At 35.2% G+C, this 20881-nt stretch overlaps 1 protein-coding gene across 1 annotated transcript in view; it reads right to left on the bottom strand.

Moving 5' to 3' along the window:
- Positions 1 to 20881, bottom strand: part of ERC1 (ELKS/RAB6-interacting/CAST family member 1) — a gene marked incomplete at its 3' end in the record, with an annotated part of 106314 nt that overhangs the window by 15615 nt on the left and 69818 nt on the right. The window contains exon 3 of the mRNA XM_008577918.1: positions 2446 to 2862. Within this exon, the coding sequence (XP_008576140.1) occupies positions 2446 to 2862 (417 nt within the window). The remainder of the gene's footprint in view (positions 1 to 2445; positions 2863 to 20881) is intronic.

Genomic DNA, 20881 nt, shown 5'->3' on the forward strand with positions numbered 1-20881 from the left:
CAAAGATTGCAAGATACCATCAGGATAAGACTTAACTCAATTTCATACTGTTAAAATGGGAAAAACTGAGCCTGAGAATTGCTGAAATACCAATTTTTCAAAAGATGGACAATAATCACATAAATAATAAAATCTATTCATATCTCAGTATTGCCAACCCATGATTCTTTTTCCCTTTCTTCAGATACTAGTAATGACATCAACAATCATTTCAAGTCACCATTGACAAGACCTATATTTCTTCCCACAATATGTACATAAGTTGAGACTCGATATTTGTAGAGCTTCTTACTATTTGAAACTCAGTCTTAAATACATTGTTTTTTCCACCATTTTTTTGAATTCACCATATTTATGATTGTTCTATGCCAGAATAACATTGTGGCTTTCCACAATCCTTAACTATTCTGCATTTATTAACTCTAAAACTCAAAAAAGAATTGGCAGAAGCAGTAAAACTTTAACATTAACAGTTCATCTTGATGCTGGTATCATTTTCATGATGGATGCTCTTTGAGATTATCAGAACTTCTCTAACTAACGGTGATCTCTAACTAGGCTCTAGGCTATCTTATTAAAATATTAAGTCGTTAAAGTAAACTAAAGAAACTCAGGATATGCCTGTAACATGGTAGTTGATAGAAAATTCGCTAAAACAGTACGGTCTGGTCATTTGAAGAGCATAACATGTACATAGCTGCAGATTAATCATAAGAACACAGTTCATGCTGCTGTGAGGATAAACTGGTCCAACAACTCTGGAGGATGAGTTTATTTTAAAGTTTTGAAAATGTACACACCCTTTAATGAGCAAATTCCTTTCTAGGAAATTATTCTAAAGAAAAAATTAATTAACGCACAGGGAGATATGGTTAAGGATATTCAATGCAGCATAGATGTATAATACTGAAAAGTTAATAGTCTAAATTTTCAACAATAAGAGATGTTCAAATAAATGCAGTGGAATATTACAAAGTCATTTGAAATTACAAACATCTATAAGTACTGACAGAGAAGGATGGTCACACAAATTATTAAGAAAAGCAGGCAATTACATTATGCATAACAGCACTAACACGATAGCCACCAGGCGACGTGTATCTACTTAAATTTACATTTTATTAATTCAGTTTAATTTTAAATTCGTTATATTTAAATAAATTTAAAATTCATTTCTTCAGTCATACTAGCTGCATTTCAACTGCTCAACAGCCACATGTGGCTGGCTAGTGGCTGCCATATTTGACAGAGCAGATATAGAACATTTCCATCATCAGAGAAAGTTACACTGAACAGTGCCAATGTTACACTAGTCTAACTTTTTAAGAGAAAGAAAAAAACACAGAAATAATGAAAGAATGTATAAACAACAGAAATAACTAGAAAAATATACATAACAGAAGTTAACAATTATCACTAGGTAACAATACCCTGGGTTTTAAGTTTTTGCTAATTTATTTTCTAATGTTATTACAATCAACTACAATGGATTTCCTGTGTACCAAAACCATGTTTTAAAAAAATAATAAAGTTCTCCAAAACCAGAAATGCCCTCACTATAATATATTTCAGATTTTTAATAAAAGGAGAAATTACGGAACAAACTATGCATGTTGATGTATTTTTTTAATTACTATTTTGCTGCATTGGGAATACGCCTTTTTTTTTAATATGCCATTTTTAACCTCCTTTCCTCACATTTCATTTAGAAAGTAATTATTATTCAGACTCATATTAACACAGTTTGGGGATTTTTCCCCCTCCAAGTGTGAGTTATCTAAAATCTGACCACATAGAGAAATATGCTAATTTTTTAAATTCACTGTAAAATGAATCTTCCTTTATGCTTTCTTAAAATGCAGCACTACCTAGAAAATTGAAAAACTATCAAGTCATAAAGGTAAGCTAAAGTCTGGTTTCCTCTCTAAAAGTAACGGTGTGTCTCTATATCATTCTGTGCCTCCATGGCAGCAAATGATTTTTATCATGTATCTTTTACAGCAAGGCAACAGTTTCCATGGAAACCACAGGGCAAACTTCCATTACTGCGGTCCAGGACTTTATAAGCACACGTAAACTACGGCAATCACTTGCTTTCACTTATTAACATTTTTAAATTGAGCAATAGTTAGCTACTCTGATTCTGGTGTTGTTCCACTGTCTCTATGATAATAAGTCTAGAGATGAGTAACAAAACAAGAAAATCCTGTGCTCCTGTAGCAACAAATGAACCTCTACCCAGAAAGTTACTGAGCCAGCATATACCAGATGACGTTATCTCATACAAGAGAGCAAATCAAGAGAAATCAGTGAAGCACTTAAATACAAAAGACAAAATTCCCTTCCAATAGTAGAGCACACAAATTTACCTAGGCCAGGCTTTGATTATTCAGGGGGAAAAAAAGGCAATCAATAAATCATAACAACTAAAAAGTGGTCACTCACCTCTCTCAACATATTGTTCTCTTTTTCCTTCTGCTCCAAAAGGCTTTCTAGGTGGTGGACATGCATCTCTGCCTCCGCCAGGCGTCTTGTTCTCTCATGGTCTTCCTCGGTAGCCTTGGCAGAAAGTCCTTTGCTCTGCAACATCTCCAGAAGCTTCTTGATGGATTCATCTCGAGCATTTAGGGTTTGCTTCTGAGTCTCAATACGCAGTTCCATTTCCTCCAAGGTCTTTCGAAGAAGAAACAGCTCTTTGGCCTGCCGCTCGTGCTCAGCATGTAGCCTTTGAAAGTTCTCCTCTGTCAGCTCTGCCACACAAGGTTCACCAGTCCTATTGCTACTATCTTGTTGAAACAGTTGATTCAGGTCCCTTTGGATCCGCAATTCATCCTGGAGAGCCTGGATTGTCATCTGCATGTGCTAGAATTAAGACAAAAAGAAAACTTCAAATCAGCTTTTCTCCTTAAGTAGCAAAAATAGAGCAGATTGGGGTGAGTCGAAAATAACTGCAAGGTGTCTCAGAAATCTGCATTCAGCAAATTAGGATTCACCTTATTCTGTATTGCAGTTTCTTAAAATATGATTGACATAATCTGCAAAATGTCAATAATTTAACTCGTGTTTATTACCAACAGGAAGCAAGATCAGTATGGCAGCTCCTCACTTTGAATAAGCCATGATAAAACAAAGACACTGTCAAAATTAATGAATGGGATTACATAGGAACTAAATTGAGGGGAGGGGGAAGATAGGGGAGATCTACAGGAATATGAACACGTTAATTCAAAAAATTTCACCAAAAAAGACAACGGATATCAAAACACAAAATTATTATAGATTATAAACATTAAATAATACAAACATTTAATGAGTGGTATGTATATGCCAGATTATACCAAGCACTTTTTATATGTTAAATTCATTTAATCATCATTATGACACATGTACTTTTATTTTACTGTGATAAAAACACTTAACATGAGCTCTACCCTCTTAATAAATTTTAAGTGTACAGTATTGTTGACTATAGGTACAAAGTTGTACAACAGATGTCTAGTGCTTATTCATTTTGCTTAACTGAAAGTTTATGCCCCATTGATTGACTTTCCATTTCCCTCTCCTCCACCCCCTGGCAAGTACCATTATACTCTGATTCTGTGAATTTGACTATTTTAGATACCAGACACATGTACTATTACTTCATTTTTATTGATGATGACACTAGGCTTAGAAAGATTTAAGTAACTGGTCACACAACAAAAGATAGAGCTGGCATTCAAACCAAAGCAATCCTCACAGTCCACTGAAACTAGTACTACCCAAAAGTAATAATATAACTTGAAGCTTTAAAAAAAAAAAGAAAGAATGTGAGATTTTTATACAGGGGAAGATAACAATATGGTTGAATAATTAAATGAAGATGTTAATGCACATAAACTACTAAAATGTTTGAGAAGGTATAGCTTTAGCTTGTATCCCTAACAAAGATATGTGAACTTTTAATATGAATGGGTAAGTAAGTTCCAGCACACTATACAAGGAATTCCAAAAAGTTGTTATATCAAGAATCTTATTTTTAGGAATACAGATGCAACAATAAAAGATCATTCCTTATATCAAGAATCTTATTTTTAGGAATACAGATGCAACAATAAAAAATCATTCCTTATATTCAAGGCCTGGCAGTGTGCATAGTTAAAAGAACACTAAACTGTGATTAGAAGACATGACTTTTAGTTCTAGCTCTTGCACTGACTAGCTGTGAAATTCAGACACGTTGCCATCTTTCTGGGTTTAAATACCCATACTACCTTTTCACAAAGTTGATAATATCACGGAAATCTATGTAGTGTGTGTTTAAAAACATACATTGTTTAAAAATTCTGGCAGAGTACAAAACAGCAGCATAGTAAATATCTCAAGGAAATGATTTGGCAAGTGTACAAAGATGTACTACACAAAGATACTTGTTGTTTACAATAGTGACAAAATTAGAAACAACTTAAATGGACATTAACAGATGATGGGTTAAGTAAATGAGAAAAGCCCACACAATTTAATACTAGGTATCAATTAAAAATAACAATGTGCATACACAGATAGATAGATAAATACTATGGTCACAACATATTATTTATACATGTAAAAAAAGATTATATAATAACAAGTATATTATAATCCCAATTGTGATTTTTAAAAGTATATACATGCAAAGAAAAGTCTGAAAGGATGTAGGCAATAGCTATCCCTGGGAATGTGTGACTTTTACATTTTTCTTTATACTTTTTTGTACTGTCTAAATCTCCTACAGTAAGCATATAATCCTTTATTCCTGGTTAAAAAAAAAAAAAAAAAAAAAAGGGCTTTTTAAGTTTGAAGACTGCCAGAATTGAAAGTTCACTACTTGCTAAAAGCATATGTAGTTTTAAAGATATATTTCCCTATAAATAAAAGAAACAGACTTCAGAGATGCTTATTTGGGTGCAGAACATTGTGATCAATTTGCTGTCACTTTGGTAAAGGGGGAGGAAAAAATAGAATATTCATAAGAAATAAAAATATTTCTGGAAAGTTATACAAGAAATGATTGATGGTAATTTCTGTTTAAAAAATGGAAAAGTTAAGGGACAAGCTATGAAAAGGCTTTATTTTATTCTTCTTGAATTTTAATAGCTTTATTGAGATGTAATTCTCAATAAAATTAATGTAATTAAAGTGTACAATTACGTGGTTTTCAGGATATTAAAAGCTGTGCATCGATCAACACTATCTAATTCTAGAACACTTTCATCACCCCTAAGATAAACCCCTTACCCATCAGCAGTGACTCCCCATCCCCTTCTTTTCCCTCCTCCTCCCAATTCTCCTCTTGAATTTTGAACAATATGGATGTATTACCCATTCAAAAAATAATCAAAAAAAAAAAAAAAATAAGATGCCTGCCAATGTTTTTCATCCTAAAAAAGAAAGAAATTCTGACACATGCTACAACATGGATGAACCTTGAGGACATTATGCTCAGTGAAATAAGCCAATCTCAAAAAGACAAGCACTGTAAGATTCCACTTATATGAGATATCTAGAGTACTGTCCTCAAATTTATGAAGACAGAAAGTAGAACAGTGGTTGCCAGGGGCTAAGAGGAGGAGGGAATGGGAGTTATTGTTTAAAGGTATAGTGTTTCACTTTTGCAAGATGAAAAGAGTTCTACTACCATACAATCCAGCAACCCTGCTGCTACTGGGTATACACCCAAAGGAATGGGTATATCATCATGTAGAAGGGACACCTGCACTCGCACGTTTATCGCAGCTCTATTTACAATAGCCAAGATATGGGACCAAAGTAATTGTCCATCCACAGATGACCAGATAAAATGTGGTATATATATATATATATATATATATACAATGGAATACTACTCAGCCATAAAAAAGAATGAAATTCTGCCATTCGCAGCAATATGAATGAGCTTGGAGAAAATTATGTTAAGTGAAATAAGCGAGGCATAGAAAGAGAAATACTGCATGTTCTCACTTATAAGTGGGAGCAAAGGAAAGTGGGGAGGGGAGGAGAGGGCAAACACAACAATACACTGAACTTTCAGAAGGAGAGAATAGAACTGTGATTTACTAGAGAGGGGGAAGGGGAGGTTAGGGAGACATTGGTTAATGGACACAAACAATGATAACGTTTAGTTTTGAGGTCCTTAAAATCATGATGGCGATATACTCTGTAAGCCTCCTGTTAAACAGAGGTAGTATTTTACAGAAATAAAAAACACCCATTGTATAAAGACTATAGTGATTGTTTCCATTTTTTCTGTCTAAAACTTAATGTGGACTATGTTTTCACCTTAATCTTAAACCGCCCATTGATTTTTTAATAATAACTAATCTTTTTACAGCACTTCACATTTTAGAAAGCACTGTTATATGCACATCACTGAGAAGGTGTTTTAAGATGATTATATTTTGCGGGTATGATGATGTGTATATTTTGTCTGAACATACTTCATTTTTTCTCTCTTAAAATTTCTCTCTCTCACAAAAGTTCACATACTCATAGCCATACAAAATTTTTCAGACAATTTGCAGAGGTCCCTGAACTCCCTAAGACCTGTTTTTGGAGAACTTTGCTTTAAGGGTATTAAACTATGATATGCAAGAAAAGTTTGGACTTAGAGGCAGGGCAAACCTGGTTCTAAATCCTGCATGCTCAGGTGCTCACTACCTGTGTGACTTGGGGCAAGAGTAATTGAGCTCCCGTTTTCTCAGTAGAGAAAATAAAAATAATGCATGTATTATGTCTTGCAGGGTTGCTGTGAGCATTAAAGAATATATGTAAAGAACATCAAATGATGGTTGGCATATGACATCACCCAAAAGTACTAACTGCTGCTGCTACTATTTTTTTAAGCATTTATCTTCTAATGAAATTAGGTTTTTACCAGTAATTCTGAGACAAATATGAGGAGTTTCTTGATGGGAGAAACTGCACCATTCTCAGCTTTTTATTTCCACACATCATTTTGCCCATAATTTCTCAGTAAACGTATTGAGTCGAACTTTTTGAGCCAAATAATATTTGTGTCATTTCAGTAATGGAAAATATCAAACTTGAATGATTTTATATATGTATGAGAATAAATTTTAAATGAACCAAAAAGCTACTTTAAAAAAAAAAGATGAAAAGAGTTCTAGCGACGGATGTTGGTGATGGTTTCACAACAACATTAATGAATTTAATGGCACTACACTACACTTGAAAATGGTTAGGATGGTAAATTTTACATTATATGCACATTACCACAATAAAAAAAAATTGGTGGGAAGATGCCTGCCATAAAATTCCACTTATGGATATTAAATAATGTACTTGTAACTATTGATAAATATTTAGGTTGGTTCTCATTTTTCACTATATAAGAGACAACTTCATATGTGTATCTTTGTACATGTATCCAAATTTTTCTTAGGGATGAATTCTCAAAGATGGAATTGCTGGATCAGAATGTATGCACAGTCTGGCTGGTTAGCTCAGTTGGTTAGAACACAATGGTATAACACAAAGTTCAAGGGTTTGGGTCCCGATACCAGCCAGCAGCAAAAAAATAAAAAGTATACAAACTACAAATTATCTCTAAAAGGATGGGTAGAGATTTAAACTTCCAACAAACAATGTCTGGGGGAGGCCATTTCCCCAAACTGTTGATAATTTTACAATTTTGGGTATTTGAATTTTTTTTTCTTTTTTTGGTTGCTGGTCGGTGCAGGAATCCAAATCCTTGACCCCAGAGTTATAACACCACACTCTAACCAACTGAACTAACCAGCCAGCCCTTTTTTTGTATTTCTTTTACTTTAAGTGAGGTTGAATATCTATTCACATTATCTACTGGCACTTCATATTCTTTCTTTTGTGACTCATCTGTTCTTGTTTTTTGCCCATTTTGTTACTGAGACATTTTTTCCTAATCCATTTTAAAAGCTCTTTATAATACGAAAATAATCTTTCACAAGCTGTGTGTGTTACAAATATTTTTCCAAGTCTATCATTCTCTTTTAACATTGCTTGTGTTAGCTTTTAAGTTGAGATTTTTTTTAATGCATACACATCAACCTTTTCCTTTATAGTTTCTACTTTCAGATTATGATTTTAGCAAGTAGTGAACTTCCAATTCTGGTGGTCTTCAAACTCTTCAAAAGCATTGTTTTTTCTTACCAATAAACTTAAAATTAAAAATTGAGGGCCGGCCCGGTGGCGCACTGCTACAGTGCGCCGCTTGGGATTGCGGCGGCGCTCCCGCCGAGGGTTCGGATCCCACATACAGACCGGCCGCTCACTGGCTGAGCAAGGTGCGGGTGCAACACCAAGGGTTGCGATCCCGTTGCTGGTCCCGGTCCGGTACGGGCGCGACACTGAGGGTTGCGATCCGTTGCCGGTCACGAAAAAAGACAAAAAAAGGAAAACAAACAAACAAACAAAAAAATTGAAATTATCAGGTATTTTCATCCACGAATAAAATTTTTAAAATGCATTTAACTGCCATCATCATCTTTTAAAGATTCTTAACAGTTGCTGGAGTTCAAAATCCTCAATAAAAAGATATACCAAAATGCTAATCTCTGAAGCCTAGTTTCTTCTTTATCCTTGGAAGTCATTAAAAAAAAAAAAAAAAAATCCAGACATTCCTGAGTGAATTTTTCCCAAAGGGAAATATCAGAAGTTAAATTCAACAGGAACGCTGATTTCTAGGTATGACTGTTACTCCTGTTTTGAACATTCATCATTAATTCATTCAAGTCAGGAGAAATACATCTTGGCTACAGCTAATAGTCTCACATACACCTTCCTCTGAATGACTAAGTCTAGTACAGCAACTACTATTTTGGTGAATAAAGAAGCTATAACTACTAATGTGTCTACTTCTTCAGCTCTGCTCACACCCATACACAATGCTCTGACTGATAGCCTAGAAGGTTACATAGCTAGATTACATAGCTATTTTCTCCACTGAAATATAAATCACTGTTCCCTCTTTAGCCTACAATAATGCTAGCTTTGCTTTATAAAAATTCCTGCCAACTCCACTGGAAGAAGACAAAACAAGCAGTCTAGAAGGCAGGATACTCTTTTTCCAGCATATTCACACAGAAGATAAAGTAAGCATATTCCCACATCTCACAGACATTTATAATGATCAACCAAAAATAGATACATTGAGGGCCGGCCCAGTGGCGCACTCGGTAGAGTGCGGCGCTTGGGAGCGGTCGGCACTCCCGCCGAGGGTTCAGATCCCATATAGAGACCGGTCCGCTCACTGGTTGAGCACAGTGCGGGCGCGACACTGAGGGTTGCGATCCCGTTGCCGGTCCCGGTACGGGCGCGACACCGAGGGTTGCGATCCCGTTACCGGTCACGAAAAAAGACAAAAAGGAAAAAAAAAATAGATACACTGAATCTAGTGGAAACATCTCAGTTATAAGACATTAGAAGAATTTCTATTTGGGAATTCTGCTCCTGGCACTCCAGATTTTAAACTGACACCCCCTTGTCTACTTTTCACTCTCAGTCAGCTTGATCTAGAAAGGACAGAGAAGTACTTGCCTAAAGTTTACTCCAAGGATTGGGCTATTATTACACCAAGCTGTATCTCAACAAAATGATATAACATTGTGAGAAACAGTTATGAAAACTCTTAAATATCTGACAGTCTTAAATAATGACTTTTATTAAAAAAAAATACATCTACAAAAATGACAGATCACCACAACCCTTCATATATTTTAAATAAATAACAGAAGCTGTTCTGAGGCTTTTATTCTTACAAATAAACTATCATTAGTTTCTTGGAACAAGAGAACACTTTGACCCAGTTTATTCTGATTCCTAAAATAACAGAACTATGTAGTCTAGAGATATTTTTAGTCAGGGAAAAAGAGTATACATGAAACTGGTCATCATTATAAATATATCACAGAGAACTCAAAGCACCATTTATCAAGAAGACCAAAGTTACAGAAAATACTAGTATGTACACCATTATAAATAGTACATTAAACAAATTTTTCTAAAACATAGAAATGCATACATTAAGTAAACTTTATTAATGCAAGATACAAAAGTGTTTATAATTCTTACTTAAGTCACCTGAGTCAAGCTTCCAGCCTCTTCAGGCTATCTGATGTTCCCATTTGTGCTGCCACAGCACTGTATACATATCCCTAGAATAGCACTTACCAGACTAATCTGCAATTTATCACTCTGTATCTGTCTCAATAAACACTTGGAACTGTCATCTTTTCACCCTGGGCACAGCACAGTACTTGTGTTAAGTGCTCAAATTTTCTGGTAAAAGACTGACAAAAAGAAATTTTGAGAAACTATCTTGAAAGTAAATGACCAAGTATAGTAGATGCAACTCAAATATCTGTAAAGTTATATCTCTTTCCTTAAAAATAATAACAGTGAATTACTCATTCTGTAATAATTGTTTCTACACTGGCCAATACACATAATTCTATCTTAAATCCAAACTGACCAAAATACAAAACACAACCCTAATAAAAATGTTAATTATATACTCTAGGTTTATTCAATATTTGACCTGAAACAAAGGGAAGCATTTTCAGAAAATTAATAGTCAGCAAGAATCTTTCACAGTTTCAGTATTATACATAGCACACAAAAAGTACAGGATAGAGTTCTTGTCCAAAATTAAAGCTTACAAATTGGTAAAACACAATAATTATACACACACACTCACTAACCAGCACTATATCCTATCACAAATTTTAAATTAAAAACATCATTAAGGGCCGGCCCGGTGGCGCACTGGAGAGTGCGCTGCTTGGGAGCGTGGCGGCGCTCCCACCGAGGGTTCGGATCCCATGTGGAGACCGGTTCCTGCTCACTGGCTGAGCGCGGTGCGGGCGCAACACCGAGGGTTGCGATCCTGTGACCGGTCAGTGGGAAAGACAAAAAGGAAAAAAATTAAAAATAAAATAAAAAAGAAAGAGAAAGAGAAAAGGGACACATACAAAGCACTTATTTTACGTGCAATATATTCAAATGAAATTTAGAAACTTTAATATCAGTATGAGCTGGACTCATGAATCTTAACATATTTCTATGAAAAGAAAGTGTTCTAATTTTTATCATTTTAGAAGAGGAAATTAGGTAAGTAATGAGTCTGAACCTCAAAGACTCAGAGGAAGAGCCTCTAAGATCATTCATTTTTCCAGATTATTAGTCCGGTGTTCTTTCATCTGTAACAGGAATTTATTTTCTGTATGGCAAAGCACACTGTAAGCTCTCAAATATTAAACCAAAACAAAATTCTCAGACTGATCTAAATACCAGCAAGAGATTCACTAAAATGCAAAGAAGAACCACATAAGAACTCAAACGGATAGATTATTTAACATTCTCTCATCCTTTACATTGAGCTTATGAGGGAAGTTATTCTCCTCTAAAAAAGATGTCAGAGACAAGAAAACGAACAAGCAATTGTACCAGAATTCTAACAATTACTCTCTGCTACTGAATCAAGGAAAAATAAGAGCATCTATCTCTGTGCTCTGAGAACCCTGACATAAATCTAAGTGGCAAGATATCCCTGGGGAACATCAAAATTTTGACAGCAGGTTTATATGAGCAATAGACAGTCTATCTTTATGCTACCACAATCCAGAATGGACGTTAAAGAATAAATGAAAATGCTATCAGAATGGGGAGGTCCCAATGTCATAAATACATTCTGTATACTATGAGTTCTTCAAGACAATCAACAACTCAAGTAAAGGGCCAGCTCTGTGGCTCACTCGGGAGAGTGTGGTGCTGACAACACAAAGGCCACGGGTTCGGATCCTATATAGGGATGGCTGGTTTGCTCACTGGGTGAGCGTGGTGCTGACAACACCAAGTCAAGGGTTAAGATCCCCTTACCGGTCATCTTTTAAAAAAAAACCAACTCAAGTAACGATAAACTGCTTGTAGTACAAGTTCTAGAAACCGCAAATAGCTTTTAGTTACCCAAGCCCCCATGCTATTTATTACTTACCCCCTAACCTTTATTTATGCAGTCTCCTCAGCCCTTTCCCTCTCTTTCACTCCTAGATAAATCTTACTTGTCCTTTCATTCTCAACCCAGGCATCCTCTCCTTTGGAAAGCCTGTTTTAACTCCCTAAGCTGAATGAGGTGAACCTCCTCCGCTTCCCCATATTCTCTATACGTGACTCTATTGTTGTACTTACATCACATTATCATTTTTATCTGTTTAGCTTACCCATCAAACTATGAGCCTTTTGAAGGTATTAATTCCTATACCACACAGCACCATGCCTGGTACACAGATGACCCTCAAAAAAAGAAAAAAAAGCAGGGGGGGCCAGCCCTTGGCTCACTTGGGAGAGTGTGGTGCTGACAACACCAAGTCAAGGGTTGAGATCCCCTTACTGGTCATCTTTAAAATAAAAAAAGAAAGGAAAAAATGTTGGCTGAATCAGTGGTTTTTACCTATCTTACCTTGCTGCCTTCCTAATTATTACTTCCTAAGTATACTGATAAGCATTTTCGGATTTAGGATGTAATAGTATTCTCTTCACACATCCACTGCATCTACCTTCATTCTTTAATATGTTGTCTGTCCTTTACCTCCCATCAATAAGGCTTTAAAATTGGTTTGAACTGGCTTCCCACATCCTGAGGATCTCTCTTTTCCTAGTTATGAGCAAGACAGCAGAAGAGAATGAAGCTGCAACAAATCACAGGAAGTGTCACATGACAAACGACCATATAGACGCTGTTTTCTCAACAGAAGTGATAAGATTAAATTCTCTAGAGGATCTTTTCTAGAAACCAGTTCTTAATTTAAGCATCAAGTAGTATTGGGATAAACAAGAAAGAAAGGCAGAGAGAGAAAGGGAGGAAGAAAAGTATAAAATAAAAGAAGATAGTATCCCAAACCACAAATCACAATAGTAAGAATATCATACTAAGCAATGTCAGGATTAAAGAGATTCATTTCATTAATAACATCAGGGCCGGCCCGGTGGCGCACTGGAGAAGTGCGCCGCTTGGGAGCGCGGCGGTGCTCCCGCCGAGGGTTCGGATCCCATGTGGAGACCGGTTCCCGCTCACTGGCTGAGCGCGGTGTGGGCGCAACACCGAGGGTTGCGATCCCGTTACCGGTCAGTAAAAAAAGACAAAAAGGAAAAAAAAAAAAAAAAAAACCATCAAAATTACTTCTTAAAAAATCTTTAAAATAAAATCAACCAGCAAAAGGATCCTAAAAAAACCAATTCCTTAGTAATTAGCTTGAGGATACTCAGCAGTAAAACCCAAAAGATTCAAGCATTTGCAACAGAAGTGCACAAGATTCCCAAATTTGTTCACTGAAATAAAAGTAGATGAATCAGCCAGAAAGAAGGGTAAAGAAAGAAGAGTTAGGTGATAGGAATCAGCTATGAAAGTGTTAACAGCTCATCCTGGCAATGCTGTTATTGGGAATGGATTCTGCTGAATGAACACACATTGGAGGCAAGAAGCCTGGCTGTCAGAAGGGAATCCCTGCTGACATTCAGCTGCAACAGACAAGGGTCAATGTCTGTGTCCGGCAGAGCTGCATCAACACTGAAGTCACTATGTACACAAAGCTTATCAGAAGCTATAAAAATGTTTCTTCTTTTTCTTTCTCCCTTTCTTCCAGAAAAAAAGGAAAAGGCAAGGAACAGTGATTGTATTAGTCCATTTCTGTTGCTTATAACAAAATACACAGAACTGGGTGATTTATAAAGAAAAGAAAATTTATTGCTTACAGTTTTAGAGGCTGGGAGGTCCAAGTCCAGGGAACACATGCAGTAAGGATCTTGATTGTGGAACAGTGACAGCAGTGTATCACACTGTGAAAATGGTGGAGCAGAGAGAGTCTAACCTCCTCATTCATTCTCCTTTCAAAGCCCTATAAACCATACCCCTGACGACCAATTTTAATCCACTCACTATGGCATGATCCTACAATTCAATTACCATAATAGGATTTCCCACCCTCAACAGTTACAGTGGGAATTAAGCTTCTAATATATGGACTTTGGGGGACACAATCAATCAACCCACAGCAATGATATATGGGGAAAGTAAAAAGAGACCATGACCTCACTGATTTACAGGAAAGCGCTCATGCACATTGCTATTGTTCAAGGTGCTTTCACATAAACTATCACCAAAAGAAATTTTTTAAATTAAGATGAAATCAAACTAAATAATTTATATAAATAATTCTCTCTGGAGGAGAAACTAACAAAGAATATACAAAGAACATCAGTAAACCAGAAAAGGCCAGCCAAAATCATTCCCATCTTTTTTCAAGACAACATTTTTAGCAATGTGCTTTCCTATAAAAATTAAACCTAGTTATTAAACAAATCAGAATGAAAGCAACTACACTAAGTAATTGACAGAATAAAACAGGTAATCCACTGCAGAAGATTAACTGATTCCTGATCAGTACAGCATATTTCACAACTTCCTTTTCAATATATTGTACTGCATGAATCTCTACTACATAAGCAAAATGTAGGCAGCCTGATTAGTATATAAAACAAAATGTCAGCTAGATCTCCTAATGTACACCTCAGGGAGAGGTTTTATCAGTATACATGAAAAGTTTTACAAAAATTTTCCAAAGTATACTTACTATGGCTTGAATGTTTGTCCCTTCCAGAGCTCATGTTGAAGCTTAATCCCCCATATGGTATTTGAACAATAGGGCCTTTAAGAGGTAACTGGATCATGAGGGCAATAAATTAATTCATTCATGGATTAATGGGTTAATGAATTAATGGGTTATCATAGGAGTAGACTGGTGCTCTAAAAGGAGAGGAAGAAGACACATTAGCATGCTCTTGCTCTCTAACCACATGATACTCTAACACCTTCAGGCTCTGAAAAGAGTCCCCACCAAGAAGGTAGCCCTCAGCAGATGCTCCTCCTTGACTTGTACTTCCCAGCCTCCAAAAATATAAAAAGTAAATTTATTTTATTTATAATTACCCAGTTTCAGGTATTCCGTTACAAGGAACAGAAAACGGACTAATACTTTTGTTAAAACTACTGTTTATAAATACAGTCATGAGTCACTTAACAACAGGAATAAATTTTGAGAAATGTGTCATTAGGCAATTTCATCATTGTGCGTACATAGAGCATACTTACACAAACCTACATGGTACAGCCTACTACACACCTAGGCTATATAGTATAGCTATTACCATCTTACAGGACCACCGTCATATATGCAGTCTGTCATTAACCAAAATATCCTTATGCAGTACATGACTATATGAATTAATAAGACAACCTCATTCAACAACCACAGAGATAGCATCCAGGTGTCCCCCTCATAAAGTTATCCTACTCCAATCAAAGTTCTTTACTCTTAAACTCTCAATTTTTTATTGTTAAAAACTGTACAACACACTGCAGATGCAGCTGATAACACTACTGAATTCATTTAATACTACTATTCTATCACACAATCCTCCAACCATTTACCATCAACCCCATCTCTTTCAAGTGCTTTCTTATCCTATTTTGTTTGCTACTTCCCTATCTCTAATAAATATATTTTCATATTCACGATATTATACAAGTAACATTCTCTTCACACCTCCAGTGCATCTACTTACATCCCTTAATATGTTTTCTGTCATTTTCCCTCCATCTATAAGGCTTTAAATTAGTTTGAATGGTTTCCCACTGAATTGGTTACCAGGAATTTCATTACATTGAGCTCATTCATCCACAGTTCTCTTATTTCATTAAAAAATTGCATGCATTTGCAGATGTCTGGACAAAAAAGCTAAAGGTACAACTTTTGAATAAAACCAGTAGATACATGTGATGATCAAGCCCAAGATACTGGCCTCATTTAGACCAAGGTCTACTCAATTTTAATCAAATCATATCTCCTGGTATAAATGACTACCTAGATGAGCTACCTTAAGGAAATCACTGGGCCTCCCAGGGCCTGTTTCTTTTATCTACAAAAAAAGAGGCTGGATTCAGTGTTTTTCAAACTATGTTCAGAGCTTAGCCAGCAGATATCCCCAACCTTCACCCTTTGTTCCAAGCAGAGCAGTGCTCCTTTTATTTGTTCTACAGATTTCACTTAAACTGGTGATTCTCTACCCTACTCACATATTAGAATAATCTGGGAAGGTCATGAGAAATTCCAAACCCAGGAAACTAAACCCCAGAGATTCTGATTTGATTGGTCGGGGGTTGATTTAGCAACAGGTTTTTTTGTTTTTATTTTTATTTTTTTAATAGATTTAAAACCAAGAGTTCATAATTTAAAACTCTGAAAAACACTAGACTCTGTAATTCTTAATGCTGCTCTTAACATCCTATGAATCTGTAACACTTTAGCCTAGACTCCATATACAAATCCAAATTCTGAAATCCAAAAAGGTCTAAAAACTTCAAGTTTTTTAAAAACTCACTAGAAAACCTAAACTCACTAGAAAAGCATCAGGCTGTTTTTAATTTTTATTTATCCTAGTGTAAACATATGTACATATCATTGCAAAAAACATACGAGAGAACAAACAATAAGATTCCATTTATATATAAAATTCAAAATCATGCAAACTACATACACTTAGGATTTGTATGCTTTTAGTATTTATATTTCAATAAGAATTTTACTTGAAAATCATGCAATATCACATTTGCAAAAATAAATATTTCAATGTGAATTTTACTTTAAAATCATATATCACATTTGCAAAAATAAAATACCTTTCTCTGTCTCTATTTTTCTCTGTGTAACCTCTTAATATATCCTTATTTGTCTCTGACTTCTTGCTATCTCCCATCCTTGTCTGCTTTTCTCTATCATCTCTTTCTAATACCCAGGGACATACAGATAGAAAAAAAAAAAGGTCTGGAAGATATACAATACATCATATCCTACAGCAATTATCCATAAATAATGAGAAATTAGGTGCTTTTTTATTGTATTCCTTGCACTTTTCTGAATTTTCACTATAAGCCTATCATTAGTTTTATAAGTTGAAAAAAATTAAGCTAATCGAATTCTGAAACAATTTTAAGAATATTATCACTGACTTTACATCAATTAATTTGAAAAAGACAAAATGGACAAATTCCTAGAAAAATTTATCAAAAGTGTCTTTAAAAAAAAAAAAAAAACCAGCAAATATATAGGCTTTAGAAACTGAATTAGGAGTTAAAGTCTTCCCCCAAAAAGAAAACATCAAGACCAGGCAATTTTTCTGTCAAGTTCTACCACACATTCAAGAAACACGTAATTGCAAATTAATACAAACTCTTCATAGGAATAAGAGAGAACACCGCCATCAGATTTTATGAAGCTAGAATAACTATGATACTAAAACAGAACAGTAAAGTAGGAGAGAATCAGGTACATGCCAAATATCACCCAAGTACAAATGTAAATAAGAAACAAAAATACTAACAAAATCCAGCAATGATTTAAAAAAATTCATCATGACCACATTAGATTCCTTCCTAGGAGACAAGGTTTACTTCATTATGTTAACCATATGGCCTTCCTCTTTTAATACGTTATCTCAACAGACACAGGAAAATGAAAAAAATTCAACACCCATTTATGATTTAAACAAACTAACTCTCCAAGTAAAACTACAAAGGAAGTTCATTAACCTAATAAAGAGACTCTCCCAAAAACCTACAATTAGTGGTAAAATATCAGAAGAATTCCTTTTAAAATCAGGAATAAGACAGGGTATCTGCTATCAACATTAAGCTGAACATCCTTCTAGAGATACTAACAAGTGTAGTAAGACAAGAGCTGGAAATAAAAGGTACAATAATCACTCTTATCCATGGTATCACTTTCTGCTGTTTCAGTTACCCACAGTCAAACGTTGGTCCAAAAACATTAAATAAAAAATTCCAGAAATAAATAAGTCATAAGGTTTAAATTGCATGCCCTGAGCTGGCTGGTGAGCTCAGCTGGTTAGAGCATGGTGCTGATAACTCCAAGGTCCAGGGTTAGATCCCTGTATAAGCCAACTGCCAAAAAAAAAAGAGTTCCATATAAATTGTGTGCTGTTCTGAGTAGCTTGATGAAATCTCACACCATCCCTACTCCATCCCCCACCTGTACGTGTATAATACCTTTGTCCGGCATTATTCACTCTGTATATGCTATCCACCCGTTAGTTATCAACATCATCTGCTCCTGACATCCAACCGTCATGGCTTGATGATCCAGGATCACCTGAAGCGGATGATCCTCCTTCTCATGCATCATCAGAATGTCGATACTAGCATAACACTACATCACAATGCCTAAGTCATTCACCTCACTTCATCTCATCATGTAGGCATTTTATCACCTCCAACCATCACAAGAAAAGTGAGTACAGTATAATAAGATATTCTGTGAGAAAGAGACTGAGACCACATTCACATAACTTTTATTGCAGTACGTTGTTATAATTGTTCTTGTAGAGGGTTAAAAATCTTGATTCTCGTTTGATTTTTAGACAGGGCTCTTTAGCTAAAAAAACTTATGGGACAAAAGCCTACAGCTAGCGGGCAAAAAACCTATCTAATCAATTCCAATCAAGTATATGTTGATATTCAGTTGATTTTTAGTATAGGGATTTTAGGTAATGCACGTATGGGACAAAAGTCAAGTTCTAATCATTGTTTAGGGATGGGATTATGTACTTTGATTATTTAACATACTGATTGTTGTTTAAAAAAGGTTGAAAGAATTGCTGTAGGGAAAAATGTGAAAAAATGTTTGCTAAGGGCAAGCTCTTTGTTGGTGGAAACTTTAGAGAATATTATACTTAGATTTAATCATAAGATTGTAACTTTTGCTTAAATCATTTGAGGAGAGGTTATATTTTGGATTAGATAATGACTGCAGTTTAATCAACTTAGGTTTTTACAAGTTATACCTTGGAATGTCATTGTTAATTTAAATGATGTTACTAGTTTCTATTGTTTAAGCTATACTTAGCCGTGGAAAACTTTTGTCATGTTGCCCATGTCTTTGTGTCCTTTTGAAATGATTGAATCAACTCATTTTTCTTATGAAACTTCCCTGTCTTTACAATAAAAACAGAAGCTAACTTTGAATCAGGGCTGTACCCAGCTTTTCTCCTTCTAGCAGAGGAGTTGCTGAGGTGCAGTCCCTTCGAGCTTCTCATTGCATTCATGTTGCTTTGAGTAATGTTTTTCCATCTCCATCTCCATTATACAGCAAGAACTGTAACAGTTCTACTTATGAGTTATTGTTGCTAATCTCTTATTGTGCTTAATTCATAAATTAAACTTTATCATAGATATGTATATATAGGAAAAAACACAGGATACATAGGGTTTGATACTATCCGTGGTTTCAGGCATCCACTGGGGGTCATGGAACATATCCCCTGAGGATAAAGGCAGATTCCTGTATAAAAATTAGCAAGAAAGAAACATGCAATCATTATACAGAGATGGTATGATGAAAACTCAGAAGAAATTATGGACAAAATATCCATATCATTAAGAATTTGGCAAGAGTGGTAAATATGTAAAATGTAATTGCATTCTCTATACTGGAAGAAATCCCTTAAAAGTGTGATTAAAAAGAGAGAGAAAGAGAAGCTTGATAAGAACAAAAAGGTACCTGGGGATAAAAACAGTAACAACAAAAAAGTCAAAGCTTTAATAGAAAAAAATCACCAATTTTTCTTGAAAGTAAAACCCCATGGTGTACACAATCCCTTAATATTTTCCATGGCAACCATCAAATAAGATGTGTCTAAGACTTTTGCACATGCTTTTATAAAATCACTGAGTAGATAAAAGAGCTCTTCAAAAAAATTAATGAAGAGAACTTTTGAAAAATTAATGAAGAAACAAAAGAAATTAATTTAGGTAGTAAACAGTACAAAAGATTGGTTCATGTTTCATAACCACTTAAATATTTATTTTTTAGAATAAGAACACCTTATGAAATCTTCATGGGGTATTTAAAAGAAAAATAAATTTGCCTTCCTGACTCTGTCAATTCTATTACATAAACCTCAATAAATACAATTGCTACTATTACTTTCAAACAGATATTTAACTCCTGCATTCATATTGCAGATATTTTACTTACCAGGTTATATATGCAATTTGAATGCTTAGATCTATGATCACAAAATCTTTCACCATCACTTCAGCTGACTGCATACTTTTAAGGGATAGGTATTTGGATATCTATGTTAGAAGGCACTACTGATAAAATTTACCATTTCGATTTCATCAAAAATTTAAATTTCTGCTTATCAAAAGAGACCATTATAAAAACAAATTGGCAAGCTACACAACCCGTCAAAGAACTATGTCCAGAATATATAAACAACTCCTACACCTCAATAATAAAATCAAACAATCCAACTTTTTAAAAAGGGGTGAAAGAGATACTTCAAAAAAGATATACAGTTATCCAGTAAGCAACTGAAAAAGTGACTAATAACATTAGTAATTAGGGAAATGCAAATTAAAACCACATTTAAGGGCCGGCCTGTGGCTCACTTCGGAGAGTGTGGTGATGATAACACCAAGGCCACGGGTTCGGATCCCTATATAGGGATGGCTGGTTAGCTCACTTGGGAGAGTGTGGTGCTGACAACACCAGTCAAGGGTTAAGATCCCCTTACTGGTCATCTTTATAAAAAACAAAAACCAAAAAAACCCCACATTTAGATATCACTACACACCCACTAGAGTGGTTAAAATTTAAACTAACAATACCAAATGTTGGTGAGAATGTGAAACAACCAGAACGTCAGCTCTGGAAATGGGTCTGGTAGTTTCTCATAAAGTTAAACATGTACCTACCCCTAAGACCCAGCAATTCCACTTGATTTTTTTTCA

This window comes from Galeopterus variegatus, unplaced genomic scaffold (genome assembly GCF_000696425.1).
Source record: "Galeopterus variegatus unplaced genomic scaffold, G_variegatus-3.0.2 Scaffold70, whole genome shotgun sequence".
In the NCBI taxonomy this organism is placed as follows: domain Eukaryota; kingdom Metazoa; phylum Chordata; class Mammalia; order Dermoptera; family Cynocephalidae; genus Galeopterus; species Galeopterus variegatus.